Below are 18871 nucleotides of genomic sequence, written 5' to 3' on the forward strand. Positions count from 1 at the left end.
CCAAGCAGGGTGGATAGTAAATAAAAAGAAAATATATTTAAATCACAATCATGTTTCTTTTCCAGAACATAATCCTTGCCATACAACTACCATCATTGGAGTAAAATAAGAAAAATAATAAATGGACATTTGTTTGCATTCAATACCTACCAATGAAATGTTAAAAGAGAAAAGAACTAAGATGTTCAAGTTTTAAAATACCCTAAGAAGACAAGATCATAAAACAGATAATAAAACAACAAAACAGAGCAGTCAGAGCCCCCAAGTCCTTCATGTTACACATCAGAAACTAAAGCCCAGTACTTGTCCACGTCTCAGGTGGAAAACCAGACCTCCAGTGTCCTGCTACAAAGTGAGAGAACACAATTCAGCTTCATGAAGCTCAGCTAAGGATCCCAGGAAGGAAACTGGAGACACCCTCCCTGACCTACCCTCCCTGACCTCACCTCAAGGAGTATAGGATGATGTGTATAGGATGTATAGGATGATGTGTATAGGATGATGTGTATAGGATGATGTGTATAGCGTAGCCCTGGCCGGGTGGCTCAGTTGGTTGGAGCATCATCCTATACACCAAAAAGGTTGCAGGTTCGATTCCTGGTCAGGGCACATACCTAGGTTGCAGGTTCAATCCCCAGTGGGGGTATGTATGGGAGGCAATTGATCAATGTTTGTCTCTTTCCCTCCCTCCTCCCTCCCTTCCTCTCTCAAATCAATAACCATATCCTTGGGTAAGAATTAAAATAAATAAATAAATATAAATATATGTATATGTATGTATGTATGTATGTGTGTGTGTATATATATATATATCCTAAGAACTGTAAAATACTATACTAAAAAGAAATGTCTAACAGTTTAACAAATGGCTTAAAAGAAAATTGATTCCATAAATAACAACTAAAAACTTGGTGCTCTTTGGGCCCATCTGCATAGCTACAGCCATTGAGGCCTCAATGTTAATTTGTGGTTTTTTTTAATTTAATAGTATATTTAGGAAGATAAAGAAAAACACTTCACATACTCAACACTTCACATGGGGGGAGAGGGGAGTACAAATATAAAAACTCTCTTCCCTGCTTAAAACTGATGTTATTGTCTCCTCCTTGGGCCAAGCCAAAAATGGTTAACCACGCCCAGAATGTTACTTTTTCTCCCTGGAGTACATGGCACAAGATTCAGAGGAAAGGTTAGTGGAATTTATTTCTCTGGGATAATCTCAAAGCTCAATTCTAAGGAAAACGTTAGTAGCTGCTAAATATATCCCAGGCCCCCTGTGGCAACATCATGCATTATTCCCAGAAATCCTGGCTCACTCCTCCATCCCTGAGGGTCATCCTGGATGACCCAGCTCCTATAACAACACTGGCACCTAACAGCAGCTCAATAAATGGAAGGAAATCACATCCCAATAGCCTAACAGCCTCTTCCTAGTTTCAATGGCTTCGTGGTGAGTTTCTAAATAGCTCTCTAACCCACAGCAATGCTCCACTCCTCCATACAGAGTTAGGCACTTCCTCTCTGGGTAAACGTGTTGCTTGGTTCAAGACAGTCTTAAAACTCTATGGAATAGTGCAGCCCAAGAAGATTACTAGACGCTTCATGGTCCTGTCCAGGTTTTTTGTTTTGTTTTTCATTTCATATCCCCCCTCCCCAGGGGAAAATGCACATTTAAAACATAAAACAGCAGATGGTTTATTCCGACAGCTCCTGCGAAGCTGCCAAGCGTGCATGAAGTGCACACGGAGGCACAGAGGCACCGACGTTTTCTGTTTACAAGTGTACTCAAATTAGACACCAACCTTTACAGCTCCCAGTTGCTCTTTCCTGAATTTTTCCAAGGGTTTAATCAGGGTTTCAGTTACACTTAATGCCTAGAGAACAAGGGTGATAACAAAAGAATATCGGATTAGTTTTCCCAAAAGGAAAAAGTTAGTACTGCATTTCCCTCTTGCATCCCACCCAGAAATAAAACGAACAACACTTTTAACTGCTTTATCTAGCCCCGCCAATGCAGCCATTGAATCGCTTCTAAATTTATGGACACACTAGGTTCTCCACAAATATTTTCAGGGAAAAAGAGGTGGGGCGCCACGCCAGGGAAATGCGCCACCCAGCCCCACACAGCTCTGGCAAATAGCAGGAGGGTTGTCTTTACATAACAACGGGGTCTGTCACATCCATTAACAGAACACTTCTGTTTAAGGGTGTTATTTCCCCTCCCTCTCCTCAGAAGTTGAAAAGTCAATTGCATTCCTTTATTAGTTATCAGACTACATTATGTCCAGGGCTAGGTTTGTGGCTGCAAGTTGAAAAACACTCAGTCTGCCCTTCACAGCTGAAAGTTCCTGGAGAGGATTTAAGGTGCCAGCGAAGCAGCGTCCCCGGAGCTCGTGGGTTAGTAAATATGGGGCGTGTTGGCACACAGCACAGACGGGGAGGCTGACCAGACAGCAGCCACACACGCGCTCCAACCACAACCGCACTCACTCTCACACTGGCTGGGGAGGGCTTTTCATTTGAAGACAGAATCTGTAACAAGCAATGCTGAAATGCAAATAAGAGGGAACATTTACCTAAGGAGAGTGCATTTAACATCAAGTTAACGACTTTCTTACCCTCTCTTTCCCGGAGACCAGAAACACCCAGAATTGCAAAGTGTTTTGAGGTTCCCTTTTCTATAATGTGCCACCCCTATTTTTATCCCAAACCAAAGCCCCGAAAAATTAAAACTAAAAATCACAGGAAACGAATACATGGCTTAGAATAGGAAAGGATATTTTTTAAATCCTCACTGATTTGAGAGAGAGAGGAAGTGACAGACAGAAACATCCATCAGTTGCCTCCTATACACACACCCTAACCAGGGATCAAACCTGCAACCTGAGTATGTGCCCTGACAGGGAATTGAACCCATGACCTTTCGGCACACAGAACGATGCTCCAACCAAGTGAAACTTTAAGCAAAGGTTCATTTGCAGTGTTTCATTGTGTAAGGGTTTCTCCCAAAGAGGCCATTCACCCTGTGTGGTAGGGAACCCTCATGAGGCCCGAGTTTGAACTCTCTTCCCCTGCCTAGTCATGGACAAAATAACCATCTGGGAGCACCTCCCTTCGCTTCCCTTCCTGAAATCTGCAGGCCCATTGTACCAACGCTTGTTTTCTCCTGATGTCCTACTGCAGGGAGTGAAGGGTCTGTGCTCCTATGACAGTTCAACACTGGTGCATGGTCAGTGTTAGGTCGGAGAGAGCCCAGGATCAGATACATGCAGAAATGTGATGAGATAATGGACTCCCCCTGGCATTTCTGGCAGATCAGCCTGCCAGACACAGACACAGGCTTCTCCCTGAATCCACAACGACCCCCACACAGATACTGACTCATTCCTGAATACCTGGCTGACTCCTCTGCAGCTGAAACTTCCTCAACTGAATACCTCAGCTCATGTCCCCGCCCCTCACCCAACTGCAGTATAAAAAAAGCGCCCCCCTCCCTGTTGGTGTGAATCCACGTGCCCTGTCCTTGGGGTACGTGGGTCTCCCGGGGACGCAGAAATAAACCTTTTCCTTTCCTTTCTTTTCTGATTCACTGGACTCTCTATTTCTTGCGCCGCCTCCTGAGCCACCTAACCTAACAGTCAGCACCCCATCTCCTCCCACGTTAGAGATGGTGAACCATGACTTTTGGTTCACATGACCCTTTAGATGTGCTCTCATCTCTTAAAAGCTGATCCATCTTAAAACCATCTTTAAAAAAGAAGAAACATCCCCTCACTTGACCTTGTGTTTCCTTCCAGCAGACATCTCTCTGCTCCGTCTTCATGAACAGCATTCTGAAGAAGGGTTATTGCCGCAGAGGTCTCACCTTTTGGTCATTAACTACCTGCTTGTTAGTTCTTTCTTAGATATCGCTATGGTCTCATTCCTTCTTTATCCTCAGCTCACAGTTACACTCCTTTCTTCTTTCACCCAATGCTGTGATGGCTTGTTCAATCTTCGTGGCTGTGTTCCCCTCCTAAGCTTCCCTTTCCTGACCCGAGCGCTGCGACCTTTTCCTTCTGTCCTCTACCCATCCCACCTACGGCCTTCCATAACTTCAAATGCATCCACTGCAGATGTCTTCCGCTTTGTATCTCTGATCTACACTTCTTTTTCAGGCTGGGGACCTGTCTCTGTTTCCCTAATCTTTTGGGTATCTCTCGGAGAGTTTGAGCATGGGACAAAGTTTGAAAAGAGAGGAGAATGAAGGGAGGATCATTACAAACAGTGGCCAGTGCACTTCCCACAGAGCCATGAACATTCCTGAGCAGGACGGCTGGCCCTTGGAGACAGGGGAGCAGGAGTTTCTGAAGACATTCATCTGCCTCGTTGTGAGATCCTTCTTTAGCCATGCAAGGAGAAGGTGGGTGGTCCCGTTCATCCTGGGTGAGAGTATTACCAACAGAGTAAACACACCAGCATAATATGACACTGTATGCACAGTGCTGGCAAGCTGCACGGAGCAGGCACCTGAGTAAGAGAAGACTTCCTGAAGGGGAAAATGCAGGGCTGGGCCCAAACAGGGTACAGGAGTTCTCCACGCAAAGGGTGATGGTACAAAAAGAGGGGGAAACAACAATTTCAGGGCATGAGACCACAAGCAGCTCAGTGTCACTAAAGCAGCTGAAGAAGTCGAGTCAGGATCAGGTGGGCACCTGGGAAACGCTCAGAAAATGCTAATGTAGGCACCAATAACATGGTATATGAAGGGCTTTTTAAAATGTGAACCTTGCCCTGGCTGGGAGGCTCAGTTGGTTGGAGCATCGCCCTGTACACCAAAAGGTGGCAGGTTTGATACCCCGTCAGGGCACATACCTAGGCTGCGGGTTGGATCCCTGGTTGGGGTATGTATGCGAGGGGGCCAATCAATGTTTCTATCTCACATCAATTTCTCTCTCTCTCTCTCTCTCTCTCTCTCTCTCTCCCCCCCCCCACCCCCACCCCTTCTTCTCTCAAAAAAAAAAAAAAATCAATAAAAACATCTCCTCAGGTGAGGATTTTTTAAATGTGAACAGTAAAAACCCATACTCTGTCCTTCAAAAGAGACCACACCACAGAGATTACACAAGAGCAATTTTTAGGTCATTATATTTTCTTTCCACTTGGAGAATTAATGTGATGCAATCTCTAACTTCCCAGGGCTAACACTAGTGTAGGAAAAGAATATAAGGGGTTTCTGTCTTATTGTTTGTGGGTCAGTAAATAAATCTTCAAAATAGGAAAGTTGTAGCTATGTCAGATAACACTATATCCAATTCTTCAACAACAATAACATAAAAAACCATTTTAACATAGAATTCATTACCATTTTTCTTGAAGAAAGTCTAATTGTGTAACTTGTGAACTGAACTTTAAGCATTCTATTCAAGAACAAAATAATGTAGCTACTAAAAGCTTCAGTAAGGCAATGTGGGTTGAGCAATAAGGATTGTTTTCTGGAGTCTCTCACTTCCTTTTATAATCTCATAGAAGTACTGTATAATATTTGTTAGTAATACGTGTCACTGAAGTTTTCTAATGCCAAGACAGGATTCTTCGCCCCCAGAAACAAATGAATACCAAACACAGCTCCCCCTAAAACTCTGAAGGCAAATTTCTGCTGATGGCAGTTTCCCAATTTAAGAATTAGCTGAAGTAATGATGTTGGGAAAAGCTTTCCAAACCAGCATAATAGATATCAATCAGATAATTTAAATCGAGAGGAAGCAAATATAGAATGTGATTTAAACATATACATATAAGGTTACATAACCATATTTTTTCTCATAAAATATTTGAACCAGACACACACACACACACACACACACACACACACACACACACACACACAAGGAAGCTATGGAAAGCCTTTGCTAATGAGCTCTGGAGAGGGTTCTGGATAGTCCAGCTTACAAACAGACTGTGTCCACACAAACAGAAAGCATGTGAATTAATCAGCTGCTCTCACCTTGGAGGAGGGGTCAGCCAACTTTTTCTAAAAGGCCAACTGGTAATTAATGTAGGCTTGGCCACCACACGGCCTCAGCTACAACTAGCCAACCCTGCTGTTACAGCACAAAAGCAGTCATGCACAGTATGGAAGTGAATAAGCATAGCTGTGTCGCAACAAAATTTCATTTACAAAAACAGGAGGGGTAATGGGTTTGGCCCATGGGCCACAGTTGACTGAGCCCTGCCTGAGAGAATCATCTTGAGTACAGAGGCATAAGATGTTCTACTCACTCTTATCTGAGTGCATATTTTAATATATATTTACCAAATTTGCAGAGGACCAAAAGTTGGGAGTAAAGGTTGAAATATTAAATGGGAAAGAATCTTACTTCTACTAACTCTCAAGCTAAAAAGAGAGATTCCAAAGTAGTGCCATAGAATTTGACTGGGACAAGCAATCTATCGTTTCAATGCGGAAAGGCTCAAGTGTAAAAGGTATCTTAACAACAGTTTATGTGAATGTAATAGTGGGCCTTAATAGGGGCTTTAATCCCTAAAAATTTGTGTTAACTGAGGTTTAGCATGTGCCAAAGTCGTCATAAACTGGCCTAGAAGATTAATGAACACATCCATACATCGGTTACATATATACTATTTGAATCCAAACAAGGTAATCATTTAATTGTGTTCCATTAGATCAGAGCTTGTCTCAATAGTATGGCTAGCACATTTCAAGAGGGACATTTTCTAAATGGGGCAAAGCAGGAATGTGACTAGAATGCTAAAAAGGTGTAGGAGGAACAGGTAAGAAAACCAGAGGTGTTTAATGGGATTGGGGATAAAAGAACATTTAAAGGGACTGTGAAAGCTGTCTTTCGATATATTTAAATGAGTACTGCTGGGAGAAGTGAAAATCATTTTGATTTGCTTGAAGAGGACACACCAGGTCAGACTTGGGTTTACTCTCAAGAGGAACTCACTAAGACCAGCCAGGGGCCACGCAGTGTGGTGACCTATAGCTGCTTCTGCATAAACAAGTGGAAGCTAGATGACCAATGTCCAGGGACACTCTGCAACAGATTGTTGTACTGAGAGAAAGCTGGCCTGAGACCTCTGAGGTCCTATCCCTCCCTCTGATTGCAGGACTCTGGGAGAAGTGGAAGTACGAACTACATATCAATGTTGCCTTATCATGTATGATGGCAAACCACAGAATCCACTAGAATTTCACACCTCAACATAAAAGAACAGGATTATCATATAACAGCCTGGGGGACTAAATTTTTCCCCACTAGTCAAGTCTGAAATCCCTTTTCAGTAGACATTTGGATATAAGAAATTGCATGTCTAAAGAGAAAAGGCTGTGGAGGGAGCAGGAGCAGGGTGGAGAGGGTCAAAGGGAGCATCTGTAATACTTTTATTGTTGTTAATCATCACCCGAGTATGTTTTTCCATTGATTTTTAGAGAGTGGAAGGGAGAGAGAAATATCAATGTGAGAGAGAGAAATATCAGTGTGAGAGAGAGAGACACATAGATTGGTTGCCTCCCACATGAGCCCCGACCAGGGCCTAGGATCAAGCCTGCAACGAGGTACTGCCATTGGCCAGAATAGAACCCAGGACCCTTCAGTCCGTGGGCTGATGCTCCATCCACTGAGCCAAACTGGCTAGGGCTGTAATACTTTTAACAATAAAAACAAATTTAAGAAAAAAGAAAAGGAATGGTAGGGCGGTCGCTTTTCCTGCCTCGATAGTTTGAGCTGCAGCTGAGAAATATGCTGACAATGTGGCTGATCAGCAGAGAATCAGACCCCACTGTGGGATGGAACCACTGCCACTACTTTAGACTCCCCCCTCATCCGAGACAAAAGGCCAAGTCCCTGATCTAAATTCTAAAGAGAATGGGGCTTAGGTACAAAACCCATAGTCAGTAAAAAGGCAACAAAGGCAAAATTACATCCAACGATATCTTTAATACAATATTTTAAAGACATGAGTAAATCTGTATAAATACTAATCATGCCTTACTTCTTTCTTTTTGGTTAATCCTCACCCGAGGATATTTTTCCATTGATTTTCTTTTTGAGAGAGAGATTGGAAGAGAAGGGGAGAGAGAGGGGGAGAGAAACATGGATGTGAAGAGACACATCCACTGGTTGCCTCCTGCACATGCCCTGACTGGGGCCAGGATGGAGCCTGCAAAGTAGGTATGTGCCCTTGACCAGAATCAAACTCTCGACCCTTCGGTCCTGGGGCCGACACTCTAACCATTGAACCAATCGGCTAGGGCTAATCATGCCTTTCTAATCACTCAGTACTAATGAGACCAGACTGAGCCAAATAAGACAGAAAGATTTATGTCTGTTCTCCAGGGCCCTCAAGTATTTTAATCCTGGATTCCGAGTCTTCTTGACCCCAGAGGAATGCATTATCTGAGAGCAAACAAGAATTCCACTATTTTCTCCCATGACCTTCCAGACACTTCCCATTTCATTAAAGGGAAAACTCTACTTTCCAATGCCAGTGTCAAAAAAAGCAACGAAGTAACCATTTGGCAGAGACATATTCCTTATTTTCCTTGAAACAGAACCCTGAAAAAGGGTGCCAAAGGACTATCATGACAGCACATCTCCAAACACAGGGAATATCTTTCCCCAAACTGTCCCTCAGGGAAAAGGGACCTGCTCATATAAGAATTCTTAGAGTTTCCTTAAGGAGTGCACTTCCCATTATTTTGATCAACAAAGAACTCTAAGCAACTGGTTTCAGATGCTTAGAGATCAGGAACAGTTCTGGGTCAGAAAAACGAGGGCAATCTAAGAAACGTAAGATTCAGTTGTCATTCTGAAGATGCCATCAAAATGATCAGGGCTCCCTGTTTTCGTGAAGATCGCTTTAAAAGGTGAGTGGTCACATTAAGTAAATCATGAAAACACAGCTCAGTGATACTTTTTTTTTTAAAGATTGTCCAAATTTCCTGCAAATGAGTATTTGTGGCTTGAGATAAAATTTCCAAATTTTATCATCAGAAAGAGGTTTCAAACGGTGCTGCTGGATCCCAAAGAACCCAGACAGATATGCCAGGAGGCAGTGTGCAAAGCGGTGCTGAAAGGTTCAGAATGTAGTCTGTGATAAACATGTCTAAGGTGTCAGGAGTTGGAATAACTTTTTCATGAAATAAGTGGGAAAACTACTCCTAAATTTTACACTGGTGATTTCATTTTAAAATGCGGACACATATGTAAGCAACTAAATAATGAAAGTAGGCATGTGATTATCTAGCAGACATACATATGCATAACTAAAAGTAGGAACATTGAAGCTCTCCAAAAATCTTTTTTTAATCTTGTCATGGGAAAATGGCATTGCCGTGTAATCAGGCATGAACAACACAGGTAGGGGACATCTGTCCTTCTGGGCTACGAGGCACTTGAAATCCCTCCCTATGTTTGAGGGATTCTCCTCCCTAATGAGGCAGAAGCCACTACAAGAGGTGAAAAAGCCACACACTTGCTTTCCCGGAAGTCCTGCAGTGAGTGTTGACATCTGAGCAGACTTCCATTAATTACATGCTCCCACCCTAGATTTTGATTTGGAAGCTGGTGTGTCAAAAAACCAGTGACCAGAGACTAGTGGGTGGTAGCCATTATGCCAGTTTCTAGAGGCAGCAGCTATACCAACAGCCACTAGGGGCTGCGGGGGTGTTGCTGGCGCAGGCTGTAGTGTTTATACCCAGTGGCAAAGTGGAGATTGTCTCCTCCAAGCCTAGGTCTGTGGCGTGATCTGAGACATCATTCTTGGTTCCCAAGAACCTTATGAAGACACTGCAATCTAACCAACATTCTTTAATAAATTAACTTCCTGAACAAAACAGCCAGTCCTTGCAAATGAATATCTAGACTAATATAGGATATTTCAACCTTTTCAGAACCTTAATCTTATCAAAATGGTTCCAGTACTATCCTTCTTTTTTTTTTTAAATATATTTTATTGATTTTTCACAGAGAGGAAGGGAGAGAGATAGAGAGTCAGAAACATCGATGAGAGAGAAACATTGACCAGCCGCCTCCGGCACATCCCCCACTGGGGATGTGCCCGCAACCCAGGTACATGCCCTTGACCGGAATCGAACCTGGGACCTTTCAGTCCGCAGGCCGACACTCTATCCACTGAGCCAAACCGGTTTCGGCGAGTACTATCCTTCTTAATATTCCTACATAAGATTTTTTTTCCTGATTAAACTAACTTATTTTTACTTAATTAGATTACTCTCTATCCACACTCATCCTTTGCTACCTCTTTGTCCTTCAAGCAGGTCTTTCCCTGTCCTGTGCCTTTCCCCATCAATCAGGACTCCAGTTTTAATAGGAAAATTTAAATGGACAATGAAGTCCTCCCACCTTTTTTTTTAGTGATTGACATAAGATGAGAAAGAATAGAGTCGCCTAAATAGACACCTTTCAAAAGAGGACATTCAGAAAGCCAAGAGACATATGAAAACATGCTCAAAGTCACTAATCATCCGAGAGATGCAAATCAAAACAGCAATGAGGTACCATCTCACACCTGTCAGACTGGCTATCATCAACAAATCAACAAAGGACAAGTGCTGGAGAGGATGTGGAGAAAAAGGAACACTTGTGCACTGCTGGTGGGAATGCAGACTGGTGCAGCCACTATGGAAGACAGTATGGAGTTTCCTTAAAAAACTGAAAATGGAACTCCCATTTGACCCTGTGATCCCACTTCTAGGAATATATCCCAAGAAACCGGAAACACCAGTCAGAAAGGATATATGCACCCCTATGTTCATAGCAGCACAATTCACCATAGCTAAGATCTGGAAACAGCCTAAGTGCCCATCAGTAGATGAATGGATTAGAAAACTGTGGTACATCTACACGATGGAATACTATGCTGCTCTAAAAAGGAAGGAACTCTTACCATTTGCAACAGCATGGATGGAACTGGAGAGCATTATGCTAAGTGAAATAAGCCAGTCAATGAAGGAAAAATACCACATGATATCACTCATTCATGGATAATGGAGACCATTATAAACTTTTGAACAATAATAGATACAGAGGCAGAGCTGCCTCAAACAGATTGTCAAACTGCAGCGGGAAGGCCGGGGAGGGTTGGGGGGCAGGAGGTAGGGGGGTAAGAGATCAACTAAAGGACTTGTATGCATGCACATAAGCATAACCAATGGACATAAGACACTGGGGAATAGGGGAGGCTAGGGGACTGTCTAGGGCAGGGGGGGAAAAAATGGACACATATCTAATACCCTTTGTAATACTTTAAGCAATACATAAAAAAAAATAAAAATAAATAAAAAAAAAGAATAGAGTCAAAGATTCTGATATGACAAGAGTGTGAGGATGGACTAATAATACTCACACTCTACCTACTTAACACAATTAAGAAAAAAGAGGAAGGGGGTGTCACAGTAGAAGCAATTCTAATTTCCAAATAAAGAAATCCCTAGATGACATTTTATTTTTAAGCAAGCTAACCTAATCCTCCTGGTAGAAAAAAAATAATGTAAAAATGAAATTAAGTTTTTGGTAATAGCTCAAACACACCAGCTAAGAGCTAATGAGAATCTTAATGAACCCATCCCCAAAGCGCTAACTGGGACACGGGTACAGAGATGCTACAAATTAATTAACCTAAGTTTAAACCTAAAAATTAGAAGCCAATTAATACAAAATGGTTTCTTAATGTCTGATTCTTTCAAAACCATGGCATCTCACTTAATGCCTAGGAACCATAACTTGTAAAATATATATTCCAAATTCACTAATTCAGTTACCACACTTCTGCTTTTCTTCAGACAGTCCAAGAATAAGATGTCCCCAATAACAGTTTACATCAACTTTCAATCCTAAATTCTGAATAGCTTAAAAGCTAACAAAACTAGAGGATTTGATCTAAAGTTCTGACCACTTCTGCTCTCTGACTTTATTCCCACAACATCTGACTATGACCTTTCTCTGGGGAGAAAAAAATAAGTGTATCACAGAAGTTTAAGATTCCCTTAATGAACAAATATCTTTGGGTTTGTTTGAAGGGGAAAAAAAGAGTTTGCATCAATTTTGAAGAACATTAATCAAAAAAATAAAGTAGTCATTATATTTAGATTATTTACATCAAATAGACTCCACCAATAAAGATATTTTTTATTATGCTTAGGAAAAAATGAAAACCTTCAAAACAAACTATTGGCTATATTAAGAATGAGTTAACCTAACCTAATAAGGATGTGCAGAGATTCAACCTTGATCTTCTTTCCATCCGTGTATGAGAGACAATACAGAACTAACTTCTATTTTTAAAACAAAATAAATACTTGGGCAGAACATTATGAGAAGGAATAAAAGCCCACAGAAGTAAATAAAAGATAAGCCTATCAAGACAGCTGTGAAAGTATCATGAGAGAATTTGCTATTTTGTTTTTTAGGCTTAAGTAAGAGAACATTTAAGTGAATGGTATAATTCAGTGGCATAGTGAAAAATGGAACCTACTGAATAATATAAGGCAATAAACTGTTGAATCAAGAAAATATGAGACAGAGAGAGAGAGAAAGAGAGAGAGGAGAGAGAGAGAGAGAGAGAGAGAGAGAGAGAGAGAGAGAGAGAGAGAGAGAGGAGGGAATGAGGGAGGGAGAGAGAGAGAGAGAGGAGGGAATGAGGGAGGGAGGGAGGGAGGGAGGGAGGGAGGGAGGGAGGGAGGGAGGGAGAGAGAGAGAGAGAGAGAGAGAGAGAGAGAGAGAGAGAGAGAGACTGTTCAGAAAAGAACATCTAGGCCTTTGACCAAGGACAAAGAGATCTCCAGCCCTTCTGTGTTGCCTGGGCTATTTGAGAGAGAAAAGGAAGGACATGGGATAGAAAGGCTCTTGCCTACTCATTCTCTCCCACTCAAACTGGACAAGAGCCTAACTCCTCACTATATCCTTATACTAGGCCTTCAAAAAGATTTTTAGTAATGAAGTGGGAATCTCCTTTAAATTTCAATAACATAAAGAACAGAGTTTCCATACAAATGCAGCATTTCCTGCTGACAGTGGTAACAGTAACCAGGCAGCATTTCCTGCTGATGGAGATAACAGTAACCATAAATACCTACACTGAGTCTCCTGTATCCATTATCTCTGACTCAAAACAGTCAGTGTCTATACTAATCCAGGTCTCTCTAAAAAGCAGACACCAAGACAGGATTTAAAATACAACAAATGTAATAGAGAAAAGAGGGAGGGAGCCAGGGAAGGCTGGAAGAGCTGTCAGACAGTGATGCAGGGCTGAGCCCAGGGGAAGGAGACAGGAGAGGAAGGCTGGATGGACCATGTTAGACTGAATGCAGTTCCAGGGAAAGTTTGGCAAGGCACTCAGGGACTCCCTGAGCCCAGGCTGCCTGTCAGAGGATTCCAGAGTCCCCCGGAGTGAGCCAGGTTTACCACCCCTGCTGTGCTCACTGGCTGCAGACAGGCATAAACAGCATGGCCATGGCCTTGGCCTTCGCACTAATGCAGTGATGGAGCCACAGGGCAGCTGGGCCTGATGGTCAACTACGCTCTCTGTAGTTGGAGATCTGAGAGCAGCCTCATGGCTGCCAAAGTCCAATTCTTCCCATTGCATCATCACGGCCACTGGTATTCCTCCGGACCCCAGCACCCTTTTGGTACTGCGTTTCCTTAAATCTAACACGCCATTACATAATAGTAAAACACTCCAGCATTTTATAGACTGTGAAGAAGAAACGCTAACGAAATCTTGATTTAGTATCTTTTTTTTTCTTTTTTTTTATTGATTTTTCACAGAGAGAAAGGGAGAGGGACAGAGAGCCAGAAACATTGATGAGAGAGAAACATCGATCAGCTGCCTCCTGCACACCCCAAACTGGGGATGTGCCCACAACCAAGGCACATGCCCCCAACCGGAACCGAACCTGGGACCCTTCAGTCCGCAGGCCGATGCTCTATCCACTGAGCCAAACCGGTTAGGGCTTGATTTAGTATCTTAACATTTGGAGCTTTTATATGTACTTAAAAAGCTCTTGGATTGAGAGTTAGATATATTTTTACCATGTAACCCTCTTGTGCATGAGCAAAGAAGAAAACAAGCAGTATTTCTAAAACAACTGCAGAGTCCAACTCCTCTGAATCCCTTTTCCTTTCAGCCAGTAATACCTGGCTTTCCCCACCTATTTTTTTCCTCTGTGTCCTCAAAAATATTGGTGATGCAGTATTTCCTTAAGGAGTGCTCCACTGTGGTCTCCAGGATTTTCCTCCAAGACCATGGCACCCACTCGCTTGAGGCTGACATTAGCACTTCCTTGACCGAACCAGGTCTCACTGGCAGATCTTTAGACACCCACCAGGATTCATATTTCCTCTTTAACTGGTCCTTACATGGTTTGGTGACTAAAATATTGAGAGACTACAGTTGTCCAAACAGGCCAGGAGAAAAAAGAACCAAATTCATGTTTCTTCATGACCGCTGCCTGGTGGATAACAGCTATAAAGACACATCTCCATTCACCCATGCTTAAAGGTGGAGGAAAGGGCATTAACTCCTACAAGGAGCTAAAGGCAAAGAATCATGTCTTTGGGATCCCACAGCAGAAGATTTGATTTTTAGTCTCTATCACCAACTTATTTTGTGATGTAGATCAAATCATTCCACCTCACTTGTTCCAGTACTAGCTTGCCTGTTTGTTTGCCTAAGTCAAGTGGTTAAGTGTGAATTATCCTAAATTCTCTCTCAGCCCTTGGTTTTAAGAGCCAAGGCCACACCTCTGAGTACATCGTGACAGGATCTTAAGAATGATTTGAGATGCGCAGGCTAAGCCCACAGTTTTCTCATAAAACTGTACATTCAGCTGAACTGATTCCCACTAAGGGAACCACGTCTCTGGATCAGACAATGAAGCAAGCAGGCTGGTTACAGTCGGGTGTCCCTTGTTCTGTGGGCAGAGGAGGAAGAGTTCATGTCTACTCTTTGCTCTTTCATGCCAGTGGTCTGTTTAATCAGAAGAGCTGGCTGATTCCTCAGAAGCAGGGAACACGCCCCAGGATATTAAAATAGGAAACAGAAGTTTCAGGAGGGAAGTAGGATCTGGGATGACAAGGCTGTGTGAGGCCACAGATGATAGTGAGTCACCGAGCGAGAACACTGAGTCAGAGGCACGGCCCCACACAAATGGGGTCCAAGAAGGAGCCCGGGCCTCCTGCGGAAGACATCCTCACTCACTTTCGAATTTTTATTTGAGTTAGTCGTGACCATAATGTCCATAGGATTCTGGGCCAGTCAAAACCCAGCTCTCAAAAGGTACATTCTCAAAAAACAACAACACAGGTTTCATGTGTGACAATAACCTGGAGGCTGATGAACCGCACCCCCCCCACCCCCCCAGTTTCTGACACAGTTGGTCTGGGTTGGGGCCCAAGAGGTTGCATTTCTAGCATGTTCCCAGGTGATACTGATGCTGATGGGTGAGGGGCCAAGCACTGAGGACCACCGCCCCAGGGTGCACTATGGAAAGATTATCATGAAAATGTCTACCAAAGGATCAACATGATTTAGTTCATTTTATTTATTTATTTATTTTTTTTAATTAAATCTTTATTGTTCAGATTATTACATTTGTTCCTCTTTTTTTCCCCCATAACGCCCCTCCTCCCAGTTCCCGCCCCACCGTCCGCCCTCACTCCCCACCCACTGTCCTCATCCATAGGTGCATGATTTTTGTCCAGTCTCTTCCTGCATCTCCCACACCCCTTTCCCCCCCAAGAATAGTCAGTCCATTCCCTTTCTATGTCCCTGATTCTATTATAATCACCAGTTCATTTTGTTCATCAGATTATTTATTCACTTGATTCCTAGATTCACTTGTTGATAGATGCATATTTGTTGTTCATAATTTGTATCTTTACCTTTTTCTTCCTCTTCCTCTTCTTAAAGGATACCTTTCAGCATTTCATATAATCCTGGTTTGGTGGTGATGAACTCCTTTAGCTTTTCCTTATCTGTTAAGCTCTTTATCTGACCTTCAGTTCTGAATGATAGCTTTGCTGGATAAAGTAATCTTGGTTGTAGGTTCTTGGTATTCATCACTTTGAATATTTCTTGCCCTTCCCTTCTGGCCTGCAAAGTTTCTGTTGAGAAATCAGCTGACAGTCGTATGGGTATTCCCTTGTAGGTAACTGAGTTTCTTTCTCTTGCTGTTTTTAAGATTCTCTCTTTATCTTTTGCTCCTGGCATTTTAATTATGATGTGTCTTGGTGTGGTCCTCTTTGGATTCCTTTTGTTTGGGGTTCTCCGTGCTTCTTGGACCTGTAAGTCCATTTCTTTCACCAGGTGGGGGAAGTTTTCTGTCATTATTTCTTCAAATAGGTTTTCAATATCTTGCTCTCTCTCATCTTCTGGCACCCCTATAATTCTGATGTTGGTACGCTTGAAGCTGTCCCAGAGGCTCCTTACACTATCCTCGCATTTTTGGATTCTTTTTTCATTCCGCCCCTCCGGTTGGGTGTTTTTTGCTTCCTCGCATTTCAAATCATTGACTTGATTCTTGCGCTCCTCTGGTCTGATGTTGGGAGTCTGTATAGTATTCTTTATTTCAGTCGGTGTATGCTTAATTTCTAGTTGGTTCCCCAGCATAACATTGAGGGTGTCATTAGTTTTCTTGTAGATCTCATTAAGTTTATCGGCGGCTTCTAAACAGTTCTTGAGAGACCTTAAAAGTGTGGTTCTTTACTCTATATCTTCCATTGACAATTTTGTCCTCTTTCTTTGTCTCCGCATTTTGTTATGCTTTCTTGGTGCACCCCCTAGTGGTCTTTGTGCGCAGTCTTGTAGTTAAGCCTTGGTTGTTGTAGCTAATACCAGGGAGGGTTTGACCTCCAGGCCAAGTGGCTGTGAGAATCAGCTGTGTCTGGAGTGAGAGAACTTCTGTTCTGGGGAGGTGCTAATCTAGCCTTTGCCTGAGGCTATCCGGCAAATGCCTCTGTGTAGGGGTTGGGCGGGGCGGGTCGCACAGGATCAACAGGGTGGGCCAGAGAGAGCAGTTATGGCGGCTTTCAGTCCTGTCCCCAGGGGTTCTGCCTCTCTGAGTCCCAGCACCCACTGCAAACCTCAGAGAGAAAGCTGCACTCGCTCTGACTGAAGCCAGACAGTCCTGCTTCTCCCATTTGAGTCTGGGTCCCTAAAGACTCGCCCGTATCTGGAGCTCAGAGTCTGCGACTCCCTCCCGATTGAAAACGCCAACCGCGCCCTCCGCCACCAGCCCACTCCGCAAACTCCGCACCTCAGAATTTGACTTCAGCACTGCGCCTCCTCTGAGTGTCCGTATGCGTTTCTCTTTCCTCCTAGTTGTAGGACTTCCACTCAGCCAGCGTTCCTGTGGTTCTGGGTGATGTTCGTTCCGTCTTTTAGTTTCACTTTTGAAGTAGTTGTTCAAGGGAGCAAACTCCAGAATGAACCTATGCCGCCATCTTGGTTCTCATGATTTAGTTCATTTTAACCAACATGCATTTTTCTAATAATATGATGAAACTTTTGAAAGTAAAAAAAAAAAAAAAAAAAAAAATTTTGGGACAAAAACCAGTGTAAAAAAAAACCCAAAAGATATAGAAACCACTTAACAACATGACTATACGATATTTGAGACAATGAGAGAAATGATGAGAAAGGAGTGAAGGAAATCAGACAAGGATTGAGGCAATGCTAGTGTCTTGCCTGGAACCATCTAAACTATTAACAAAAAGCGTTTGGTTCTCAGAAGCGTAGGGCCTTCCTTATCCAGGCATAAGCTCAGGGCAAATCACCCAGCAAGCTTTCCCCAGCCCAGTGTTTTCACAAGAGTAGAATCTGCGGTGGGAAAAACAACATGGAATAAACAGAAGAGGGACTCAACCCCTCCAGAGTCTGTGCAGGCAAAGGGTCATCTTGCTCAGGTGGGAAAGGGATGCAGCTGGTGGAAGAGACACCCCCTCTCGCCTGCTTGCCAGCCCAGTGGCATGGGGGTGGGGGGGGGCGGCACTTTTGTGCATCATCAGGCAAGCTAGACCTCCTCTCTCCCGTTATCCCCCTTCCCCAAAGCTTTCCTGGGCCTCTGGGCCTCACACAACCCCCTGAAACTGAGCGGTCATGTTTCGGAGGACAAAACTAACCCCTATGGTAAAAGGATACATGCAGAGAAGTAAATACAGGATGAAGCCCTTTTAAACACTACAGCACTATTTTAAAAGTCCTAAAATTCCTGGCCAGCAGCCTGCCTGGGATGAGGACACCCTGTCCTGCCTCACCAGAGAGAGCATCTCCGGAATGCTGGCGGAGACACCACGCAGCGGCTCCCTTCGACAACAGGCACGGAAGACTGCAGGGCAATGCTGGCCACTCACGGCACCCGGCTCCTCACTTTCACAGTCAAGGGTGGCAATATTTTCAGCGCAAACTACTTACTTGAAAACACTGTCCTGAAAAAAGACAACATTGGCCTTTTATAGGGCGAGGCACACCCAATTCATAGAAACTGGGCTTCTGTGCACGGAGGAAAAACTCTGGCTGGCTAGACAGGCCTTCTTTCCACTTCCCTTTCCAACACTTCAGTTAATAGCTACAGAGCTGGGCACCAGTGGGGGGACAGGCAAACACACACCTCCCTCTTTTCCAAAATCGATTTGTTTTCCCCACGGAGGAAACTACTGCGTCACTTCCCTCTTTCCTTACCTGACTAACTCTGATTCACCTGTAAATGCAGCTCAGGAATGGTGTCTCCAATTTTAGAATATTTCTATCTCGATTTACAGCTGTCATTTCCCATTCCTTTTTAAATATGTGGCTATTTTAACATGCTGCTGGTTTGCAATATTTGAAGTAAAATAAGAGTTTTTAA

General features: G+C 43.3%; 1 protein-coding gene across 3 annotated transcripts in view; it reads right to left on the minus strand.

Annotated features, from left to right (window-relative positions):
- ARHGAP10 (Rho GTPase activating protein 10) overlaps positions 1 to 18871 on the minus strand; it is a 262224-nt gene that overhangs the window by 163444 nt on the left and 79909 nt on the right. For 2 of the 3 annotated variants that reach the window (XM_059697888.1, XM_059697886.1), the window contains exon 4: positions 1803 to 1874. The exons of the other annotated variant lie outside the window; for it this stretch is intronic. In XM_059697888.1, coding sequence (XP_059553871.1) covers positions 1803 to 1874 — 72 coding nt within the window. The remainder of the gene's footprint in view (positions 1 to 1802; positions 1875 to 18871) is intronic. 3 annotated transcript variants of the gene reach the window in all.

Source organism: Myotis daubentonii, chromosome 5 (genome assembly GCF_963259705.1).
Source record: "Myotis daubentonii chromosome 5, mMyoDau2.1, whole genome shotgun sequence".
NCBI lineage: Eukaryota > Metazoa > Chordata > Mammalia > Chiroptera > Vespertilionidae > Myotis > Myotis daubentonii.